General features: G+C 35.7%; 1 protein-coding gene across 1 annotated transcript; it reads right to left on the minus strand.

Annotated features, from left to right (window-relative positions):
- Window positions 1–7973: 7973 nt before the first annotated feature.
- Window positions 7974–20012, minus strand: zgc:101566 (uncharacterized protein LOC449823 homolog). Its single transcript, XM_041795577.1, has 3 exons — window positions 19906–20012; window positions 17218–17347; window positions 7974–13238 (listed from the first exon to the last, which is right to left on the minus strand). Exons 1-3 carry the CDS (start codon window positions 19909–19911, stop codon window positions 12958–12960), a joined length of 417 nt encoding a protein of 138 aa, XP_041651511.1. The 5' UTR covers window positions 19912–20012; the 3' UTR covers window positions 7974–12957.
- Window positions 20013–21535: the final 1523 nt, after the last annotated feature.

Raw genomic sequence — 21535 nt, forward strand, 5'->3', positions numbered from 1 at the left:
ATTTTAAAGGTGACCTAAAAGACAAATCCTGATCTAACCAGATACCCAGGTATTTAACCGTTTAATGCTAACATCTAATGTGATCAACACAGTGTCAATGTTTTGTCAAAGTAGTATAATAATAATAATAATAATAATGATAACAATAATAATATTAGTTAGATGACCAAAACATTTCTTGTTTTTGCATCATTTTAATGGCCAGTGCCACTAAGAATTAAAGTTTTGTTGTTGTTTGAGCTTTATTGTGAGAAAGGCTACATGCTTATCATGATAATTATAAATTGCAATTTTAACCTTTTAAAGGGGATACAGGAACATTTATGTCATGTTCAAACCAGTGCTGAACCATTTGTGAAAATAATCTAATTGCACCCCCCCCCAAATATAGCGATTAAATATGGGATTACTTTTAGGTTTGTCATCTTATATATTTTTCAACAAACAAGAAATACATCATTCAATATAGAACACAGAATAAACTTAAGCTGGACAATTTATGAAAAGTATATTGAACTGTGATTATTTTGGCTCAGATTACAAACTTGATATAAACTGCTATACTGACAGGATGATAATTTATATGTCATTCTCATTTTGATTAAATAAAATATACATTAAAAAGAAAAGCAAAATTTTTGTACACCAATTTCAAAGAAAGACACTTGAATACTTGCATATAAGCTTAAAATCTCTGCTGCGAACAAATGCATTAAACTGGTATTTTTACACATTTCAGGTTAAAGAAAAATTGCAACTTCTGCGATTTGTAAATTGCAGCAGGAAATATTGCGATTTAATCTAAATTTGCGATTAATTTTCTAGTCCTAGTTCAAACTCCTAACCCTAGTCAGGAGTAAAGGGCTGACCAAAAAATGCTAGGGCTAGATTTTCTTCCCAGTCTAGCACTTTCAGAACCTCATGGATCAACTATCAATCACACACAGAGAAATCTAAAGCTTTTCTGTTAAGTTTTCACCAATAAAGGCAGTGAAAAAGACTGCTGACATCTAATGCAATAGGCTACATACTGTATAATGTTTCCATAGATTGGTTATATTCTGTATACTTTATGCAGACCTAGAACACTTGGCAGACTTCAAGCCAGGCTTCCCAGGGTTAGTGTATTTTAACTGAACACTTTAAAAATAACATATAATTCAAAACAGAACTCAAAGTTGACCCTATTTTAAAAGTTTTTTGGGGCTTTTATTTAAATAAGGCAGCTGAAGGGAGACAGGAAATGTGGGGAGAGGGCGCGGGGAAGGCATGCACCAAACCGCATCCAGGCCAGGAATCAATAAGCTGACACAAAGATAAAAAAATGATGTTCATTTCAAAAATCGTATCAAAGTTCATGATTTTGCAGATATCTTCAAACGTGCTATTAATCTAAATCTCCATAACTACTGAATAAACAGACTTGTGCATTTGCAGTCTATCATCACACCAACCTTTCTGTCAGTAAAAATCAAACAGAAAACATCTCCTAAGAACATAAATGCAAACAAAGATTTGTTAATCAACTCTGAGGACTTTTCAAGGACTGAATTTCACGCTTTTAAGATATTTTAAGACTTATTGAATGGTGTAAACAAAACAGTGGTATTAAAAACAGTCACTTTAGTTTGTTTGCAAAAGTACTCACAGAAATCCTTAAATGGGAAGTGTTATTAAGTGATTCTAAGAAGTGAGTACTCCTCTCTGTCACCCTCCCCCATTAGTCTTCCTACCTCTTCCAATGTTAACAAAACCTGAGCGAAAATGGCAGAAGCACAGCTCTAAGTGTAACTACACAGAATGGAAACTACACTTGCTTACATAGAAACACCATGTGAACATAGATGCATAAAATTTGACGGACTTAAGCATCACTGAAAAACCGCAGAAAACAAAATAACGCAATCTTTCCTCTTTCAGATGGTTGTAAATTATCTCATGCATTGCTTTGAGACCAGACCTTAAACACTGCTTTGACCTTTCTTTTTTTCCCCTAATGAAATAGCTTATTCTGCAAAGAGACTGAACAAAACAAAATACTAACAACACATCTCAGCATAGAGATGACTCACTTCATCTCATTGTGTCCACACACCTTCTTGGACAAACCAAGGAGATCTTTAGCGTACTTCTCTTCGATTGATTCCCTGACAGAAACCACCAGAGGAAATTACTCAAATTAATACATTTTCACAGAAAAAGCAGCTACACTATGTGGACAAAGATTTTGGCCATACATGCTAATAGCCATATGCAAACATTTGTCAGCTGAAGGTGATATTATGACATAGTTGAAGCGTTTAGGAACAACAGCAACTCAGTCACGAAGAGGGCGACCTCAAATATCATAGAGTGGGGTTGATGATTTCTAAGTGCGTAAAAGTCTAGGGCCCTATGAAATCCGTTTTATTTTTTTCCCAAATTCCATTTTTTTTTTTTTTCAAATTCTGTTTTTTCCATTTAAATGTTTTTGGAATTCCGTTTTTTAACATTTCCACTAATTTTACCATAAAAAGAGTGTCATGTTTGTGTAGATGAATAAAATGTTCACTAATTAAATAGAAATCACCTTAAACTTAATGAAAAAGGGCCACAGTTGGCCCAGGAGCCATTGTTTGGATAACCCTGATATACCCTGATATAAAATAATGTAACAGTCAGATGTTTTCAGCATCTCTCCTCATCTCCCTCCATACATTGCTGTATGTCCGTCTGCCTCATATCAGACCGCTACGTTAATGTAGACATGTATTGGCTCGTTAAGCAACCAAAGGGAACTACAGTATTTACGGGAGAAATTATTAAGCTAATTGATACTCGAATGTAATATCATTGACAACGGGACTTCATAAAATCACGAGTCTGTCTGACTCAAGTTTGAAGCCTTCGAGAGCAGGTGAGCAGGTATCCAAGTTATGGCTTCACTGTGTGCCTCGCGCACAGACACCCCTCATTCTCTCCATGACTCTCTGGTGTGGTGAAGTAAAGTTACTTGAAGCATGGATGAGTTTTAGTGAAGGTGCAACATTATGTCACACGGTACTGCCCGTGTTGAGCTATGTGATGTTTGCCGGTGTTTGGTGCAGCTACTTTGACATGCTGTTATTGTTTAGGAGGGGGCGGGGTGAGTGTTTGTGAAGTGAGGCATAAGTTGTGCCAACCTTTAGTGATCCCCCAGAACAAATTCCCCAGATAAATGTTCCTCTTTCTAAAAACACAGCATTTTAGTCAAATTCATTTAATTTCTGCGATTTCCATGTTAAATAGTAGGTTCCGTTTTTATTTGCCAATTCCACGATTCCGTCCATGATTCCGTTAACATGGAAATCATAGGGCCCTAGTAGCCTACTCCCTTAGATGTAGTGGTTACTGGTGGTCAACCAATCTACTTTGATTTTCAGCAGAGGATGCAACCTGCTGAAAATAATTTCCTTGTCTGGTATCTGTGCTGTCTCGCGTTTGTTCATACTGCTCTCCTGAACAACTTCCTCCCAAATCCACGGACACACCTTGGTTATATCCAAACTACTCTTAACCTAATAAAACCTTACACTTACTTTTATTATGTCTCTGCAAAGTTTGCAGATCATGTTCCTTAATATTTACCTTTTATTTCATGTAAACTGTGTATCTGCCTATCACCTACAACCTATTTTAAATACTGCAATACAAACAAAGTTCATTTGTGTCTGTTATCAAAATGAAGAAAGCCACAAGAGCTTAAAAGCTGAACTTTGCTACTATATCTCTCTAGCCCTAAACTACACTGTGCTGACAGATCTTTGTAGTTCATAGATGACAACAACTACCATAAAGGGAACATAACAGATCTAATGCGCAAATCAACTTAAATTCAAACAACTTTACAAAGCCCACTAGGGCCAGATGATCTGTGTTGTGTCGTGTTTCTAGAATATAATATTAAGGTTGTCAGCTGTTCAGTCATTTGATATTTTTTATAACGGATGTTTTAAAATGATCAAATCACTGTTATTTTATTGATTAATAGAAGTGAAGGGTACAAAAGGCACAAAAGCTTCAAAAACAGAAAACTACAATATTTTCATAAAACTGGTGGGTTGGACGAGAATAAATAAATCAAAAATTGAAAAAGAAAACCATCTTTCACGCTAAATTGTTCAAATATGTTGATGTCATTTGGGTTTTCTTGCATTTTTTTTAATCAAAACTAACAAATAACATAATATTGAGTGTCTAGGACATTTTTTCCTTTGCTTTTGTAGTCAAACACTTTCATTCTCATTAGAATCAGATCTAGGTTCAACAGTCTTGCATTATGTTACCTTGTTTTCATGAATTCCTCCACCTCCTTGTACGTCCTCCTGCCATCATTGAGATACTGAATGATAGCATCATAGCCACCAGTGCTGGTCAGGTCATTTAGAGGCGCCAGTAGCCAAGTGGATGCTCCATGCACAAAGGCTGTTGTCCTTGAAGCAGGCAGTGCAGGTTCAGAACTAACCTGAGGCTCCTGTCTCATATGTAATTCCCCACTGTCTCTCTCCCCATAGTTTCCAACTCTATCAACTGTCATTATTTGTAAAAAGACATAAAAGCCCTAAAAAAAAAAAATTACAAATGCGGCCTGGAGATAAAGTACCTCACCCCTTTGGATATTTTAACCTTTTATTGATTTTCTAAATCAATCACTACCTCTTGTATGTCAAAGTGAAAACAGATTTCTACAAAGTAATGTCAATTAATTAAAAAGTATGTAAAATAAGTTACTTTATAAATATTCATCTCCTTCAAGTCAGTATTTAGATGCACCTTTGGCTGCAATCACAGCACTGAGTCTGTAGGAATAGGTCTCAATCAGGTTTACACATCTGGACACTGCGATTTCACTCCATTCTTCTTTGTAAAACTACTCGTTGCCACTATCCAATAAAACACTGGCCAGAGAAAAACCCAGGTATCAGTTGTTGTATGCAGAGTCTCTCGCATCTCAGCTGCTAAAGCTTGTAACTCCTTCAGAGTAATCATAGGTGTCTTGGTGGCCTCTTTCACTAGTCTCCTCCTTGCATGGTCACTCGGTTTGTGAGGACGGCCTGATCTAAGCAGATTTACACATGTGCCATATTCCTTTCATGTCTTGATGATAGATTTGACTGAACTCCAGGAATGTGCAGTGCCTTGGAAATTTTTGTATCCATCCCCTGACCTATACTTTTCAATAAGCTTTTCTTTGAGTGTTCTTTCGTCTTCATGGTATAACGGTAGCCAGAGTTACTGCTAAATCAGTGACTGGACCTTCCAGACACAGGTGTTTATACTACACTGAGACCCATTTACTGCCCTCAGGTGATCCACATTTCACTTTTTTTCAGGACTACTAGCACTAATTGGCTGGACCTCTATTGAATTAGGTCAGTCACTTTAAAGGGGGTGAATATTTATGCAGTCACTTATTTTAGATTATATATTTTAATTAATTGACATCACTTTGTAGGAATCAGTTTTCACTTTGACTTCTTTAGTCAAAAAAGCCTAATTCAATTGATCATGCATGGTTGATTTATGAAGTCATTAAAAGGGTAAACCTCCAAGGTTTAAGTACGTTTTATATGTACTATACATGATCTTTGATACAAATAATACCATTGCAAGACTGCGACCTGACAGACATCAGTTAAACTTTAATACCACTTTTCTAACACCCAGTCTTTTACTAAAAGCCAAGTGGTCTCTGTTTTAATTTGTGTTACCCTCAGTTCACACTTCAAATTTCTAAATCAGCCATATGCACTAATACATAACCATACACTTTGACATTAGCATGGTAAACATGGAGTGTAATTGATGGTTGCACATAACTTCTCCATAATTAAGGTAAGCACTGTAGAAAAACAAATAATCACCTTAACCATGTAGATGTTGAAATCAGCAGGTAAAAAATGTTGTACTCCTTAAAGTACTGTCATTCTATTCTTGTTTTTTTGGGTCTGTAGTACATTTACTGAATTTCATAGCTTGTCGTGTTATGGTACTGGACAACTGTGAAAGTAGGCTATTGCACTAAAACAATTACAGTTGGTTAACTCGATTATCAGTCAGCTTTAGTCTCATTTCTTTAGAAAAGACTTAGAAAACTATTAAAAAAACATGTGAATCTACTGCTGTGGTTCATAGTATGAGTTGAGTGTATTACACCCCTACATTTTATGCTACTTTAAACTTCTACATCACTACATTTAAAGGGGATATTATACCTTTACTCTCATACATTGATTTTGTACATTTTTTTTTTAGTTACTTTGCATTACCTGAGATTCTGTGCCAAAATAAGTTTTAAGTTTTAACATTGAGTAATGTTTAATTTCGATCCCACAGCGAGATGGAGCATCTAACTTGGCAAAACACAACCTCCTTACAACAGAATCTGTAAGACAGAAATCTTTTTTTTCTTTTTACAAAATTGAGGGGAGAAATGATTTTATCTCTCTGAAAACAGGAGTTGAAACTTACCCAGAAGAAATCCTTGAAATGAAGATTTTTCATAGTTAAAGTCAATGGTGAAGTAAACAATGTTAAATAGGTCTGTCGGCTGACTGACAATGACTGAAGTTGACCGTTAAACTCCGTGCATGTTGAAGTCACAGCTTCAGCTGAGCTCAGCAAGTGGGAGGTCACGTCATCAGCGCTCACGTTCAGGTTGAGGGTGCGTTGCTACCCCCTAGTGCTCATTGGTAGTACCAGGGTTTGATATTAACTTTTTTGCTCACCAGCCATGATGGCTAGTGGTTCTGCAAACTTACTAGCCACTCAGTATTTCTACTAGCCACAACTTTGGTGTTTGGTAACTCTGAGCTATATGCCAAATTTGGTACAAAGGGTATGATATGACACACCTGCTCTACTTTCCCTCACCAATATGATAAATATCAGCTCTCCTCTTAATAAAGCACTGCTCCCTGTACATATGAAACAGCACACTACTGAGATATGGGTCAGACTGTTAGAGACAGTCATCTAAGAGTCAAAACTCTCAGATTTTTATTTTCTTAATCGGTGTCAAGTTTATGCTAAAATTAAAATACTGTTAACTGGCTGTTTATTAGAAAAAGCTACAGCGGATTACAAGAACATCTCTAATTTTCACTCTGACAAATCTTCACCAGAGAATATTAAGTGTCCAACTTCTCCTGTCCTCTGCTCTATACTGTATGGAGGAAATGTTTTCGTATATGTGTCTAATACTAATTAAAATATCTCTTCAAATAATAGATGACTTACATTTGGTGGTGAAGCTCACATTTGGAGAACATTAAACGACGGATGTATAAGAAGAAAAAAAAAATCACTGTTTAGTTGAATTCTCTTGGACTCCTAAGTGATCAGTTACAGATGGGTGTCAATGTCAAGCCCTGGGTAGTACCCGCGTCATAATTATGTTTAAGTTGTGGCCCACCTTTATCAGACTGGAGTGTTATCATCAGGATCCAGAAATGTGAATGGCCCAGTTTTAATTTGGAGGGATCAGATTCCAAGTGAAATGAGCCATTTAAACTGTCTTAACATAAAAAACAGGCCTCTTTGGCCTGTAGTGAGAATGCATTCTATTTTCTTCATCCAGATAGTGATATATTAAAAAAAAAAAATAATAATAATAATAAAAAAAAAAAAAAGCGTTTTGTATCTGGCCCTATCAGAATTATAAGAGGTCATTAAGGTATATTTGCTATTCATCAAAATAGGAGCTGAATTATATACTGTTCCTCCATCAAATGATCAGGGTACTAAAGTATAATTAGTTTTTCTGTCAAAACCAATCAACAAAAAAACGAAAAATGGCACCCTTTTTCCTTTTCAACCAAAAATGAAAAAAAAAATTTTTTCTATCTGAACAAAAAACAAAAAACCAAAAAAAACAAAATCCTACTTTTTGTTTTTCTTTATGTTTAATAGAGGGTCCAGAGGAAAGAAAAAGACATCTGAGGCGTACAGCAAATGTAGAATGATTTTATTTTCTAATAAAAAATGCGGGTTTATTTAAACATTCCATTTACAAAATTCGCACAAATGCAAACAGAGTTTGGTCGTCAATTCATCACATTATAAGGGACAGGATAGTCACCTACATTTATGCTATAATAAACTGTTTACAGACCTTTTTGCACCTTTTTGTAGCTTGTGTCAAATCAAAGATGCATTAGCTATTACCAGAGGGCAGAGAGAGTCCATCAAATACTTTTTTTTTTTTTTTGTATTTTTTCATCTAATCAAGACACTGTGGCTGTATAAACAAACTACACACTGAAAAAGAGACACATCAGCATCCCAGTGAAGTGTTTAAAGACAGCCAACAAAGATCAGTTTAATACTGAGTCAACTTAAAGAGAAAAAGTAACACTTTAATTCAGAGGCTGATCAATTTGTAAGAGACTTTTAACTCTCAGAACTGTGTTTATGAGAAACTACTCCAACAGGGAAATCTACAAAATGTTTTACCCAAAACTACAGAAAACAATAAATCAAGGTATAAAACAGAAAGTCTTACTATGATCAAAAGCAAAAATAATTACTCATGCTAGTTTAACTCAAGATCTTTTGTTTCATTTTATTGGTTGAACAATCCTCATTAAAGATTTATTAGAACTATTGAACTAAACTGTTGCTATGTGGGGTTGCTAAATTCATACTGTAGGGTTGCCAGTTTGTTGGGCTCATTCAGCAAAATATGTGAAAATAAATCACTGATCTCAATTTTATCTGGCAATCCCACCGATTTAGTGTTTCACTGAATTTGCCATTCTCAACAGCCAATAATTAACCCTCTTACGACCAGCAGTAAAGCCAGAGAAACTAGTGTAAATATGCAGGAGTGCACAGAGAAACCAAACAGAATAAACAGCCAGCCCTTCCCAGTGTAAATTTCACTCTGCCTTTGCCAGCATGAAAATAATTTCACACTGAGACATGCAAAACTCAGGATGCATGTTTTCACAGCATTCTTTTTCGCTCTCTCTTCTGGACAGATTTCTGCAAAAACATAGTAAGAATGATGAACACATGTGATTTTACCAGAATGAAAAGTAAACTGTAATGCAGTTCACTTACTGTCATTAACAAAGAGATATTTAGCAGATAATCCATAATTCTTGTTAAATGGGTTGATGGTTGTTTTCAAACCTTTGATGCTCTAAAGATAAAAGGTTTTGGTTTTACTGCGCAAGCAGAAACATTTTTTGCACAAGAAGAACATGCTTTTTTGTGTTTGTGTGTACACTTGCTCATAATCATGAACCACTGATTGCAGGAGACATACAGTAGCCACTTGGTTTCAGAAGTGAGGCAAACACAGACATATTCTCTTTCTAATGCTCAGCAGACAAGGACTATTCACTTTAGTCATCTCAGGTAACATTTTATAAGTGACTTTAACCTCCGAAGACCCTGCATGTACATATGAGGACTTTATTTCCAACAGTAAAGTAATAACTTCTGCAATTACAAGTTTTTGGATAATTGTCAGGAATGTCCACTGAAGTTTGAGTAATTTGCTTATAATATTGGGAGAATTTGCTTGGAAATTTTCATGAAAATTTTTAAGGGGTGTATTTGAATATCTGAGGGAATCGCTAGGAAATTTTCAAATATTTTCATGGAATTTTTGGGGATATTATTGTACATTATGTAGAGTTTTATTCTAAAGCTGGGGTTTAATTTGCTAAAAAAAAAAAAAATACAATTTTTAATGGGAATTTAGAGATTTTGTTTGGATTTGGGGGGGGATTTGTTTGGAAACTGTTAGCCATCTGAGTGTAAATTTAGGAAATGCAATTGTAATTGTTGGGAATTAAATAGGGAATTCTGGAGTGGGGGTGTACTGCAATCTTTTGACATTTCAGGGAATTTGTTTGGATGTTTTGGGGAATTTTCCATCATTTACAAGGAGTTTGGTGGACTGTGTATCTTAACCCCTTAAAGCCTGTTGTATCATATTTGATACACACTTTTATGATACCTCTATCCAATCAATATGACCAACAAATTACTAAAAAAAAAATCTGAATACAATCTGATAAATGATAAAAAATGCCCTCAAGTGGATCATCAGTTACCAAAAACACCTAATGTATCAAATGAGATACAAATAGATATATATATAATTATTATTATTATTATTATTATATATATTATTTATAAATGAATACGATATTTGGTAAAGACAACTTCCAAGAAATTCTGAATTTTTACAGGAAATTTTGTTCATGCTTCATCTAAACAAGTCCTTGTGGTCATCATCAAAATAACAAGAAACATGACTACACTCTTCCTCTCTCAATGACTGCCACCATTTCTTCCTGACTGAAATCACCCAGCTACTGATCACTTGGCCGAAACAGCTAACACAGATGCTCAAAAACTTATCCAGTGGTCTATTTTCTGCAGAAACAGGACCTTCAGTAGATTTGCAGACATCATTTGTGGACAAACCATATACCTATTCTAAGACAAGCTGCGGTTTTTAACTTATCAAGTCTTACTAATCCTAAGTGAGATAAACTAAAAATGCCGTCTAAACAAAAGCTCATGCCTCAGCAGGTTAATATAGGGATGTACCTATACATCAGTTTAACATCAGGATCAGGCAGATATCTGCCCTGTTAACAATCATCGGCCATCAGTAAATAATGTGGCATGAAGAAATATCAGTAGCCTTATTTATCAGTTGTCTCACCTCAATTTAATGCTAGCATCTAACACACCTAACTGCTCACTGCTGATTTTTTGTTAGGAAGAAGAAGTGTGTTCTGGTTTTGTGGTCAAACACGAGAGAGCATGTTGGCACACTGGAAGTCTTAGATTTAAAGGTGTAATGAAAAAACATTAATATCTACAATCGGCTTAATTTTTTCTTTTCAATATTAACATCAGCCCTAATTTTCACAAATGTTCCCCTTTTTATTTAAGGTCACAGTCACTAGTTTCAAGTCATCTTAAGCACAGCATGATGTTTATTTTAAAGTTATAATCCCAAGCAATAGAGAAAGGTTTGCTGTGGGAAATGGCTACCTTTCTGGTATACAGCTACGTACTAATGCTACTTTTGGAAAGGGGTAGAAGCACAACAATTTGGATTAACCCTCATTTACAAACAGTCATTTCTGGATCTGCATATCCAGGGTGGAAACAATGAAATTGCCAACCTTTAAACAACTGAGTGACATCACAGTGACTTCCTGCCCTTCCTATGGGAAGTATATGAAGAGATTTTTTGGTTGCTTAAAGGTCACATATTTTACCCCTTTAAGACAAGTTTATATTGGTCTCAGAGGTCCCCAAAACATGCCTGTGAAGTTTGTTGCTGAAGAAACACTCCAGTATTAGATGTTTGTATGTCTAAAAACCCCTCTGTTTCAGCCCTGCTCAGAACAAGTTGTTTCTGTGTGTGTGTGGCTTTAAATGTTACTGAGCTGTCTGACTCCACGCCTGACTCCATCCCTCTTAGAAAATGGATGTGGCTTAATACAGTGGTTCCCAGCCTGGGGTCCGGGCACCCCTAGGGGGGCGCCAAAGATCTCGGGGGGGGGGGGCGTTACCCTGTCTGCTCTGACGTTGTCAAAATTAGATGTACATACATACATTTTTTTTTAAACCATGATTAGAAACAATGTATTAAGGCCAACCTAAAAGTTGAAAAAATGAAGAGAATCTGTCAATTTTTGTGCGGAAACATCAACATTTTGGAAAAAAAAAAAACCCTCAGTTTTAGAGATTATAAAGTCGCATATTTACAGGAAATAAAACCACATTCTGCTGGTAAAAACTTTTGCTACAACTCGTAAAATATCCCTAAATCATCTTAAATTTCACTTGTTTTCTTTCAGTCTGTTCTGGAGCTTACAGGTAGTGGATTCAGTTTAACTGATCGACACATGAACAAGGGAGGAGAGGAGTGATGTTATTATACAGTCAAATATAGCATACAGTAACTTGTTCAAAATATAATAAAAATAAGTTTACATTATTAAACTTCCAATTAGACATGCTTCTTCTTCTCATCATGTCTTCTAAATATTCACATCTTTTGCTTTTTGAAGACATATTTTCCTCATAAATAATACATTTTTAGATGAAATTTCAGTGGAAATGACGAAAAATTACAAAATGTTTTTGAATTGCCTCTGAGGATTATTCCAGATTGTAATGGACCTCAATGGAAAAATAAAAGTTTAACTGAAGGTGTTAACTGGAAACAGCTTTCTCTCTTTTAAGCCACCAGACTCCAATTACAAAAATTTCACCCTGCAAAACAGGAGATGCTGGTTTGCCTCAATTATTTTTTTGTACATGTGTTAATTTGCAGCTTTGGTAGTCTACAAGGTTTATTCAGGACCTACAAATTATTTTTGTAACACTAAATGACTAAAAGTCAGAGGTTTACAGCAAAAATGCTCCCTGATTCGATAAATAATTGGGGTTTTTGTGTCTGGTATCTTCATACTTTCATCTATAACTCTCCTAAGACCAATCAGCATCAAACTGTGTTCAATTAGGCATTTAGTTTTACTTCAAGTTTTAATATACGCAGCTATTTTTGTAAATTGTCTTAACTTTTACATCTTAAGGAACTGAAGACAACATCTCAGAGTTACGGATGAGCAGACACCTGCAGCTACCCGTTAAACCTCCACTTTTCAAACAAGCTTAAATTGATATTTTAGAATTTAAATATTCAGCTTTAATGTGCCTACGCCCTGTTCTTGCATTAATGCTGTAATGTTGCATCATCATCAGCCATGCCCCTTCAGTAGCAGATTTCCACTGACATCTCCCTGCTTTTGTGTCTTTGCTGCTGCATGAGAGTGCGCCGCTTCAGTCTGAAGATCTGTGATGAAAATCCGTTCTGAGCTTTCAAGACATTTTGCTCTTGTTTGCATCACTCACACACCCACACAAACACACTCACACAAACAATCCCACTGTCCATCAGTCGGCTTTGTCTTTCTTCCTCGGTGTGACTTTACTCGCCACCGCAGATCCTACAGCTCCAACGCCTCCTGTTACCATGGAGACGCTTCCTTTGACCAATCCTGCACTGGCTGCTGGAACGCTGGTAACAGCTGTCTTGGTGAGCTCGAAACTTTTTGTTCCTACCCATGCGACGCCCCCCAGGGTTGCACCAACGACGTTTCGAGTCATGCTGAACAGGCCGCCGCCCATTCTCCACATGACTCCTGCTTCTTGGACGGGGTGATCTTTATTTGTGTCTGAGGAAGGCAGAGTTTAAGACAGAGAGTTTAAAGGTCTATTACGTTTAACTCCAGTTCCAAAAAAGTTAGGGCGCTGTGTAAGATGTAAATAAAAGCAGAATGCAATGATTTTACCATTTCATGAAAAATATTTGTTCATTTTGAATTTTAAGGCACATATGGCTTATTCTCTACATGATACAGCTTTTACTTGCATTAATGGATGGCACAGAGGACTGTGTTGTTAGACAATGATTTCTTGAAGTGTTCCTGAGCCCATACAGTGATTTCCAGTGCAGAATCTGTTTTTACTGCAGTGCCTCTTGATGGTAGAAAGATCATGAGCATCCAATATTGACCTTTGGCCTGGTCCCTTGAGCACAAAGATTTCTCCACATTCTCTCAATCTCTGATAATATCATGTACTGCAGAAGATGGGATATTTAAAGTCTTTGCAATTTTATGTTGAGGAGTTTTTCTGAAATAGTTCCACAGTTTAAACACTTTTTTTTTTGCAGACTGGTGAACCTCTGTCCATCTTTACCTCTGCCTCCCTAAAATGCTCCTTTTAAGCAGTCATGTTTGTGACCTGTTGCCAGTCATAACCTGCACAATGCTCCTGCAGTGGTTTTCCAATAGTACCACTTGTTTTTTCCAACCATTTCGCTGCCCTGTCCTTTCTTGTTGAGATGTGTTGCTGCTATCAAAATCAAATGAGCCAATATTTTTCATGATATGGTAAAATGTCCCAGTTTCATCATCTGATATCTTGTTCATGTGTAATTGTGAATAAATTATGGGTTGATGAGATCTCACAATCATTGCATTCTTTTTTTAATCTAAATTTTACACAGAACCCCAACTTTTTTGGGATAGGAGTTGTACAATTTTGCACTGAAATGTCTACATTAACTCAAAACCTGAGAAATTTCATGTTTTTCCATTCAATCACCAAAATGATTCCAACAGTAAACCAGGAGAATTCTTAATTTTCATACTTGAAACTTGGCCGCCACCATGACAGAGCTGCCATGACAGATACTACATGCTTATTATTGACATCCAACTTATTCTTAGCCCCAATAGTACTTCCAGTGCCTTTTGTCAATCAGGTGTTTTCCATTGTAACGAGACATTAAACCTTATTATTAAAGCAATTCAGAGATAAACATGTATTTACACCCTCTGTTACACCTCTAACCAGATAATGTCATTCTTATTCTACTATTTTCAATTGAGAAATGAGAGGAAAATATGGAGAAAGTACCTCAGATAACCTACACAGGTACCATCAGTTAAATTCATTGGCTTAAAATCAGTATTTATGAGGACTGAACAAGTTGAGAAAATAATCTAACTGCGATAACTCATTCTATATTTTAACCAAAACAATAATATAAATAAATAGATAATAGATAAATTAAACTAGGGATGAAAGATTTGAAAAATTATCTAATTGGGATTTTTAGCTCATATAGCAACTTTGATATCGATTGCTATACTGAAGGAATAGTACATTTTTGAATGTTATTCTCATTTTGATTGAGAAAATCATATTCATGATCAGGAAAAGTTGAAATTTAGGAAACTATTTTGAAAAAAAAGAAACTTTTATGTATGCATAATGTGTAGAACATGAAATCTCTGCTGCAAAAATGGTATCAAAATTGGTATTTTGACACACACATTTCAGGATAAAAAATTATATATTGCACTGTCTGCGATTTGAAAACTGCACCAGGCCATATTGCGATTTAATCTAATTTGTGATCAGCCCTAGTATTTGCTTTGTAATAAGGGCGATTGCTATTTGTTAAAGTGCATGAGACACAGCCTTAGATAAAGCAGATATAAAGCTCTGTCAGAGCCTTATCATTTCTCTCTTTAGTTTGTTGATGCTCTGAAACTCTTTTCACAAACTAGTCCCTCTTTCAATATGCGTTTTTACCAATGTCCATGATTTATGTGGTCTCTTTAGGTTGGTAAATCTGAAATTCTGTATTAATTTATGTAGAGTCACATTCCTGATGCATTTAGTCTTTGAAGAGCATGTTTAAAACACTGCAGCTGTTAAAGACACAAATTTAGTTTAATCTTATTATTAGTACAACCATGAAGACAGCAACAGCTACCAAACCATGGACATTTCAGAAGATATAACTTGCATATTACAGCTTATAACATTAAGCTTTATGTTTGATTTAGAAAATGAAGGCGTATTTACAAAATTGAGGGTGAATCCCTTTAAAACAACAGCATTTGGTGGTTAGCCACTGAGAGACATGTCTGTTTTATCACCTGAAGTTCCACCCATAATCATATTTACAGTAGAGTGTCTATGAAAAGTGTTAAGAAGTCTCCTTCTGTTGTGTTACTATTAATGATTTCTGCTGCTTGCAGTATGTGTGAAAAAGATTTATTTTCTGAAATCAGTTCTTTGTTGTGTTGCTGAGCTCCCCTGTGATGCATAATTCCATTCCCCGACCCCTTCACAACGTGGCCCCATTAGACATGTCCTAGTTGAGTAGAGACAGGCTGTTCAGCTCCACCCATCTTCAATGTTTTTTTTTGTTTTGTTTTGTTTTTAAAGAGGAGTCTTTCAGCACAAACCACAATCATACAGAGTATTTATGAAATAGCCTGAGTAAAACTTAAATGTCTTATTTTCAAGGATAACCCTAACCCCCTAACCCTTCCATCATTCGCCTTTTAAAGAAACCAGTAGATTGTGCTGATGAGAAGACAAATATTTTAGATCACAAGGATATTTTTCATTTAATGGCACTAGCCACTCTAGCTGCTTTTGTCTCATTTATAAACACAAATCAGCAACACAATTATACACATACACACAACAAAGCCATAACTTAATATCTTAGCATCACTTCATCCTCTTGTCTAAACGTGATCAGTCAAACAACAGCTAAACAACTAAGCTTCATACTTAATAATGGTAGTGCATAAACATATGTGTTCTGTCTAGGGCTGACACCTTCCAGTCAGTTGGTGATTGAGCTCCTATCCCCCCAAAATGTTGTTGGTCAGAAATTTTCCCTGTTAATGTACCAGCAGTGTTAATTACTGTCACGTGAGAAGATTACATTTTTGTCTAATGTATCTCTGAGCCTTTTGCTCAACAGCAGCCTGCTAAGAGGTACAGTCACTATCAAACTATAGTGCCTTTTCAAGTGTTACTTTTCCAGACTCTCTTCCTCTCCAGTTCTCTTCCTTCAGAGTTGAAAGGGAGCTACTGTATAGCAGGGTCAGTTTATAATCCATGTGACTAAAGGCACCAATCCTATTAAATGCTTGGATTATCTTTAAGTCACAGTGATGGAAGTGAAACAGCTCTCCAAAGATGCAACTAAAATTCTTGAAGTCGGTTTTCACACAACTAGATGCTAGTACTATCAGATAGTGAGCATTCTGAAGAGCTGTACAGTGTACTGTGTCTTTTATTCCTGTTATAAGTTTGCAGAGCTTCAGATTTAAGAATCAATTGGTAGGGTTAATACATTCAAAGAAGGGCTGGGCAATATGGGTTAAAAATAAATCTCAGATTTTGCCACATTAAACCCAGTTTACAATTTTAATCAATTTCACTTCCTGCTCTAAAAGGAGAACAAAGACATGACTGTTGAATGAGTTTCATTCTGATGCTGTCTTTCCTGTAGTCAACCAAGCAAAGCCTGAGGGGAGAGGTGAAGGAAATCCAGAGAAGATACAGATTTTCATTTTTTAAAATCTAGATCATCCTCGATTAAACATGAAATTAATTATTATCAACAATCTAAAGGTAGGTGTAAAGAGGGATGCAACTGTCTGGACACTGACAAAAAAGAGTTAACATTTTTGGTAGAGCAAAAGACCTTACCATGTTGTTTTTCCCAGCATGTACTGCTGCAATGTAACACTTTGTTTTTATGGCAGTAATCATAGAGTAATGTAATTCTTTTAAAATAATGCTACACAACACTGATCTCATTTGGTTCCTCACCATTCGATTGTTCTTCCTGAAGGTCAGGAGGTATTTCCTCCTCTTCTCTGTTTTCACAGATGTGGTGGTTGTTACATTCAGCAGAAGGTGAGTTGCTCTCCTCCTCCATCTCCTGCTGTGAGGTCATCACCTGAAAGACAGCACAGGACCACTGAAATAACATTGAACATACATTTATACATAGAAAAGAATGGATCCAATTGACCTGGCAAAGTCAACGTGTGCTCAGATTTCTGGATAAGAACTGTAAGACGACTTAGTAAAGTACAACTGCACCGAAAAAAAAAACGAACCATCATTATCTCAGGAAGTATTCTCATTGTTATCGTCATCATGTTCAGGGCTATAAGCAGGAATGCTGTTAAGAAACAATGTTTTATGTGTTCTGGATACAAGCTTTAAATAATGGGAATATTTCAAATTTTGTTCAACCATTGAGCACTCAATCAGAAAATTAAAAAGCAATGGATGAATATACTGATGAAATTTAGGCATCAAGTAAAGAAAAAACATACAAGACAAAGAAAGACTCTTGTGGGCAGTCCTGTGTCAGTTTATTTTACCGTATTATAAATGTTAGACTCAGAATCGATTGGTCACTGAAAATCTACTGCCAACTGTCCTGTAAAGCATAGATTTTTTTGTTTGTTGTAAATCACTGTAAAGCTATCTGTGTTCTTGTTTTCTGTTCAAAGTGTTTTGAGTCTTGGTGAGGTTAATTGAAAAAGTGTTTTGAAAATGCAGCAGTGTGAGACTTCCTGGCCACTGTAGGTTTTAGGGAGTCAAACCAGGAACAACCTACAGGGCAAAAACTTTTCCAAGGACCCCCACATAACCCTCGCGCTGATTAAACATATGTTAACTGCCATTTTCTTTGCCTTGTCGTCAGAAAAAAATCTTTTGTTTAATCTTTAAACTCTGCATGCTTTGTGATCAGATGACACTTTAGCTTGGCGGGCTTCATGGCTTCATTTGCAAAAGCAGACACAAAAACACATTTTGGTCTTCCGCTCTTCGCTGTTCTCAATAAAACCAAACTCCAGATAGCTGTCATCATATTCTCTCAGTTTAGCTGGTTTGAGCCTAGCATCGCTCGATGAAGTGAGCACGCTTAAATATTTATCCATTGTTGCTAGCTGTACTAGCACAACAAATGTGTCCTGAGCAAAGTGACTGAAAGGCAAGGAGTGATATAGTTAGCCTAGGTAATATGTCACAATCATATCTGAGTTTTTATTGGCCCAAAGATGATGTGGAGTCATTGGTTCAGTATGGTTGTTTTATGGCGCTGTGGTCCCTATATGTATTTAATTGCTTTTTAATGACACGACATTTAATAATTTATTTTGAATTAATTCACAGACCCCCAAACTGTGGCTCGTGGACCCCCAGGGGTCCCTGGACCCCAGTTTGAGAACCACTGTCCTAAAGGAAATGCAACACTTTTTTAATCATTTGAAATGCATGTACAAAGTAGTAATCATTGTGACCTCAGTATCAATAAATTCATTCATGATTATGATTTTTGCCATAATCGAGCACCCCTACTATTCAACTGGTGAACAGATAAGCATTCTTCATCCCCTATCTTTATTGGTATCAGTATCAGACTTGCATGATACTGATAGCACTGATGACTGTACAGTAGTAATCATCCATGGTTAAAAATGATGATGTGTTATTTGCTGTATAGGTAGCATGAATAATTATAACTGATAGAGAAGAACAATATCATCAGCATATGTGCAGATACTGACTAATAAAGTAAATTATCAGAACTGGAAGATATGAAAAATTTCTGCAGATATTTACAACCAATACATCAGCTGTAAATGTGGACTGTCAGAATAAAGAGTTAGTGGACCAACAGCAGGTTGTTTTCTTAGTTCATCCTTAACATTAAAGTGTGTTCAAAGGACTGAAATTTGTTAAGATGTTCAATCTTAAACTTTAAATTGTGTGTTTTTAGAACTGAACTACATTTAAATATCGGTAGAGAATACTGATTAGTAAACATCAGCATATTGGATATTGGCAAAATCCAATATATTACTGTATATTATGCATCTCTAATAATTGATTATCTATTTCATTTAATGCTGAATCAACATAATTATAGCAAAATATGAAAACATAGAACTTCCTTCATAAAAAGTCCTTCCTATCCATTTGGGAAAAAAAGTGCTTAGGTCTCTGACAGTGTGTCTTAAGCATTTTAAAACTAGAAATAAAGGGTTGGTTATTCGAAAGTAGCTAAATCTTTTCAAAATAATTTGAATGAAGTAGCAAAGAAATAACGGGGACGATACAACTAAATTAAAAAGGTCCGATAACTCCCAGGGAAAGATGCGATCAATTCATCAATTGTTTGTCTTCCAATTATTTTATTAGCTATCTCAAAAAGAGGATAAATCATCCATATCACTGGCGTAGCTTCTGTCCGTCATTTTAGAAACCTGCCTTAAATTAATAAGGTTTATTAAAGCAAAAAAAGTGAAATCCTGTAGAATTTTCCAGTAATGGTGAGGTAGAATCTAATTGTCCATACGCAGGTCTGTGATGATGATAACGGTAGCTCGCTTTAGCCCATCAAACACACGTAAGCTAGGCTACACACAAACACAGACGTAAACAAAACGGCACCGATAAAACACGTGCACGGTTATGGAAAAGGGAAAAGTCTCTGACCTTCATCCTGTAAAAGTATCGACGTTAAAACTGCGTCTTTCTGGATGTTTTTATCGGTCCGTCTTTTGTTGTTTTGCTGTCAACCTCAAAGCGGAAGTGACGTCGTGTTGTTTACTGTGTGCCTGCGGCTGTAATGGCAGCGCGCGGCCGCACACTGTCAGCAGAGATGAAGTGGAGAGAGGAGTCCCGGAGGTATTCAGTTATTATAAGGAGTTCATCACGTTTATCGATAGATAATATTTATAACTGCGAGATTATGACACATTAAGCTTACTGGAAAAGTGAACTGCTGATTGATTCATCTCATACAATTTATGCTTTGGAATTTATAGACATTTAAATGTCTATAAATGAGAAAATTTTCTCATCGATTTAATGGTACCCATTTGTTATTGTCTCAGACATGGTATTTCATTCTAAATTTGAATCATTTTTTTTATTTCACCTCCTTATTTTAATCAATTATTTTTGCAAGAAAATGTGATTTTTAAAAAACCGCCCACAGGGTATGAGCCATTAAATCATCAGCCCTGGAAAATCAAGCCCATTCAGCTTTTGTCTTCTCTCTGTCTCATTATCTCTTTGGTCTAGATTTTGTTTGATTTTCTTTGTAATGGCTTCATGTCATTGAATATGACATTATGACATTTCCTCTGAAGATCTCCAAAAATAAAATTAATGATAAGATGGCCTTTAACGCTGCTATTTTGAGGTCATTTGGAATACAGCTGTTTCCTTCAGTATGTTTGAGGATGATTCTAATTAGTAGCCTACTTTTTACCTAAAGACATGGTTTAAACTAATTTAGCCAACAGAAAGACATTAAAAAGAGAACTTTGATAGCTGTGGAGAAACACTTTGAAAAGATTTTTAAAAGGCTCTCTGGGCCATACTGTACTTTCTATTATCTCACAATATGGTTTTATGCTTTCACAATGAAAATAGCTACATCATTTTAGAAAGGAATTTTTAAATGTTAAAAAATCATCTGAACAGCTGGCACAATTAGACTATAGTTTCATTAAAAATTCTTGTTTATTCCTATTTGTTCAATGTCAGTGATTAACTTTGGTCTAAAAAGATTTTCAAGAAACAAAAAAGGGGTTAATTCTTGTTGTTCAAAATAGAAAAAATAAACTTGAAATACTGAGTGATTTTATTTTTCGTGGTCAAAAACTAAAAGTTTGAAAGCGGTTTCATTTTAATTTTCCATTTGAAAAAAAAGGGAAACAAAAAAGGTCAGTGTGTCTATATTGTAAGACCAGATGTCACAGAAAGTGCTAAATGTGTGGGTGTCACAAACTTTTACTTTGAAAGTAATCAAATACAATCCATTTAGCATTCTTACCCCTTCAATGGCTCATATCTCCTTCACACAGCTGTAGGGTTGAAAAGTTTTTAAAGATAATTTACACAGTATTCATAGTGCATTTACCCATGATGCAGTGGATGCAGAAACCATATACATGCTCTCTTTTTACTTAAATGTTAATCTTGGAAAGTTGAGAGTGTATATTCAGAGTTATGTGATGCCTAAAGCAAATAAACAGCTCACACCATGTAGGACTCCAGTGTCCACCTATTAAATCCACTTAGGTCATGTTTCAAGCACAACTGTTCTTTCTGAGGC

This window comes from Cheilinus undulatus, linkage group 9 (assembly GCF_018320785.1).
Source record: "Cheilinus undulatus linkage group 9, ASM1832078v1, whole genome shotgun sequence".
Taxonomy (NCBI): Eukaryota; Metazoa; Chordata; class Actinopteri; order Labriformes; family Labridae; genus Cheilinus; species Cheilinus undulatus.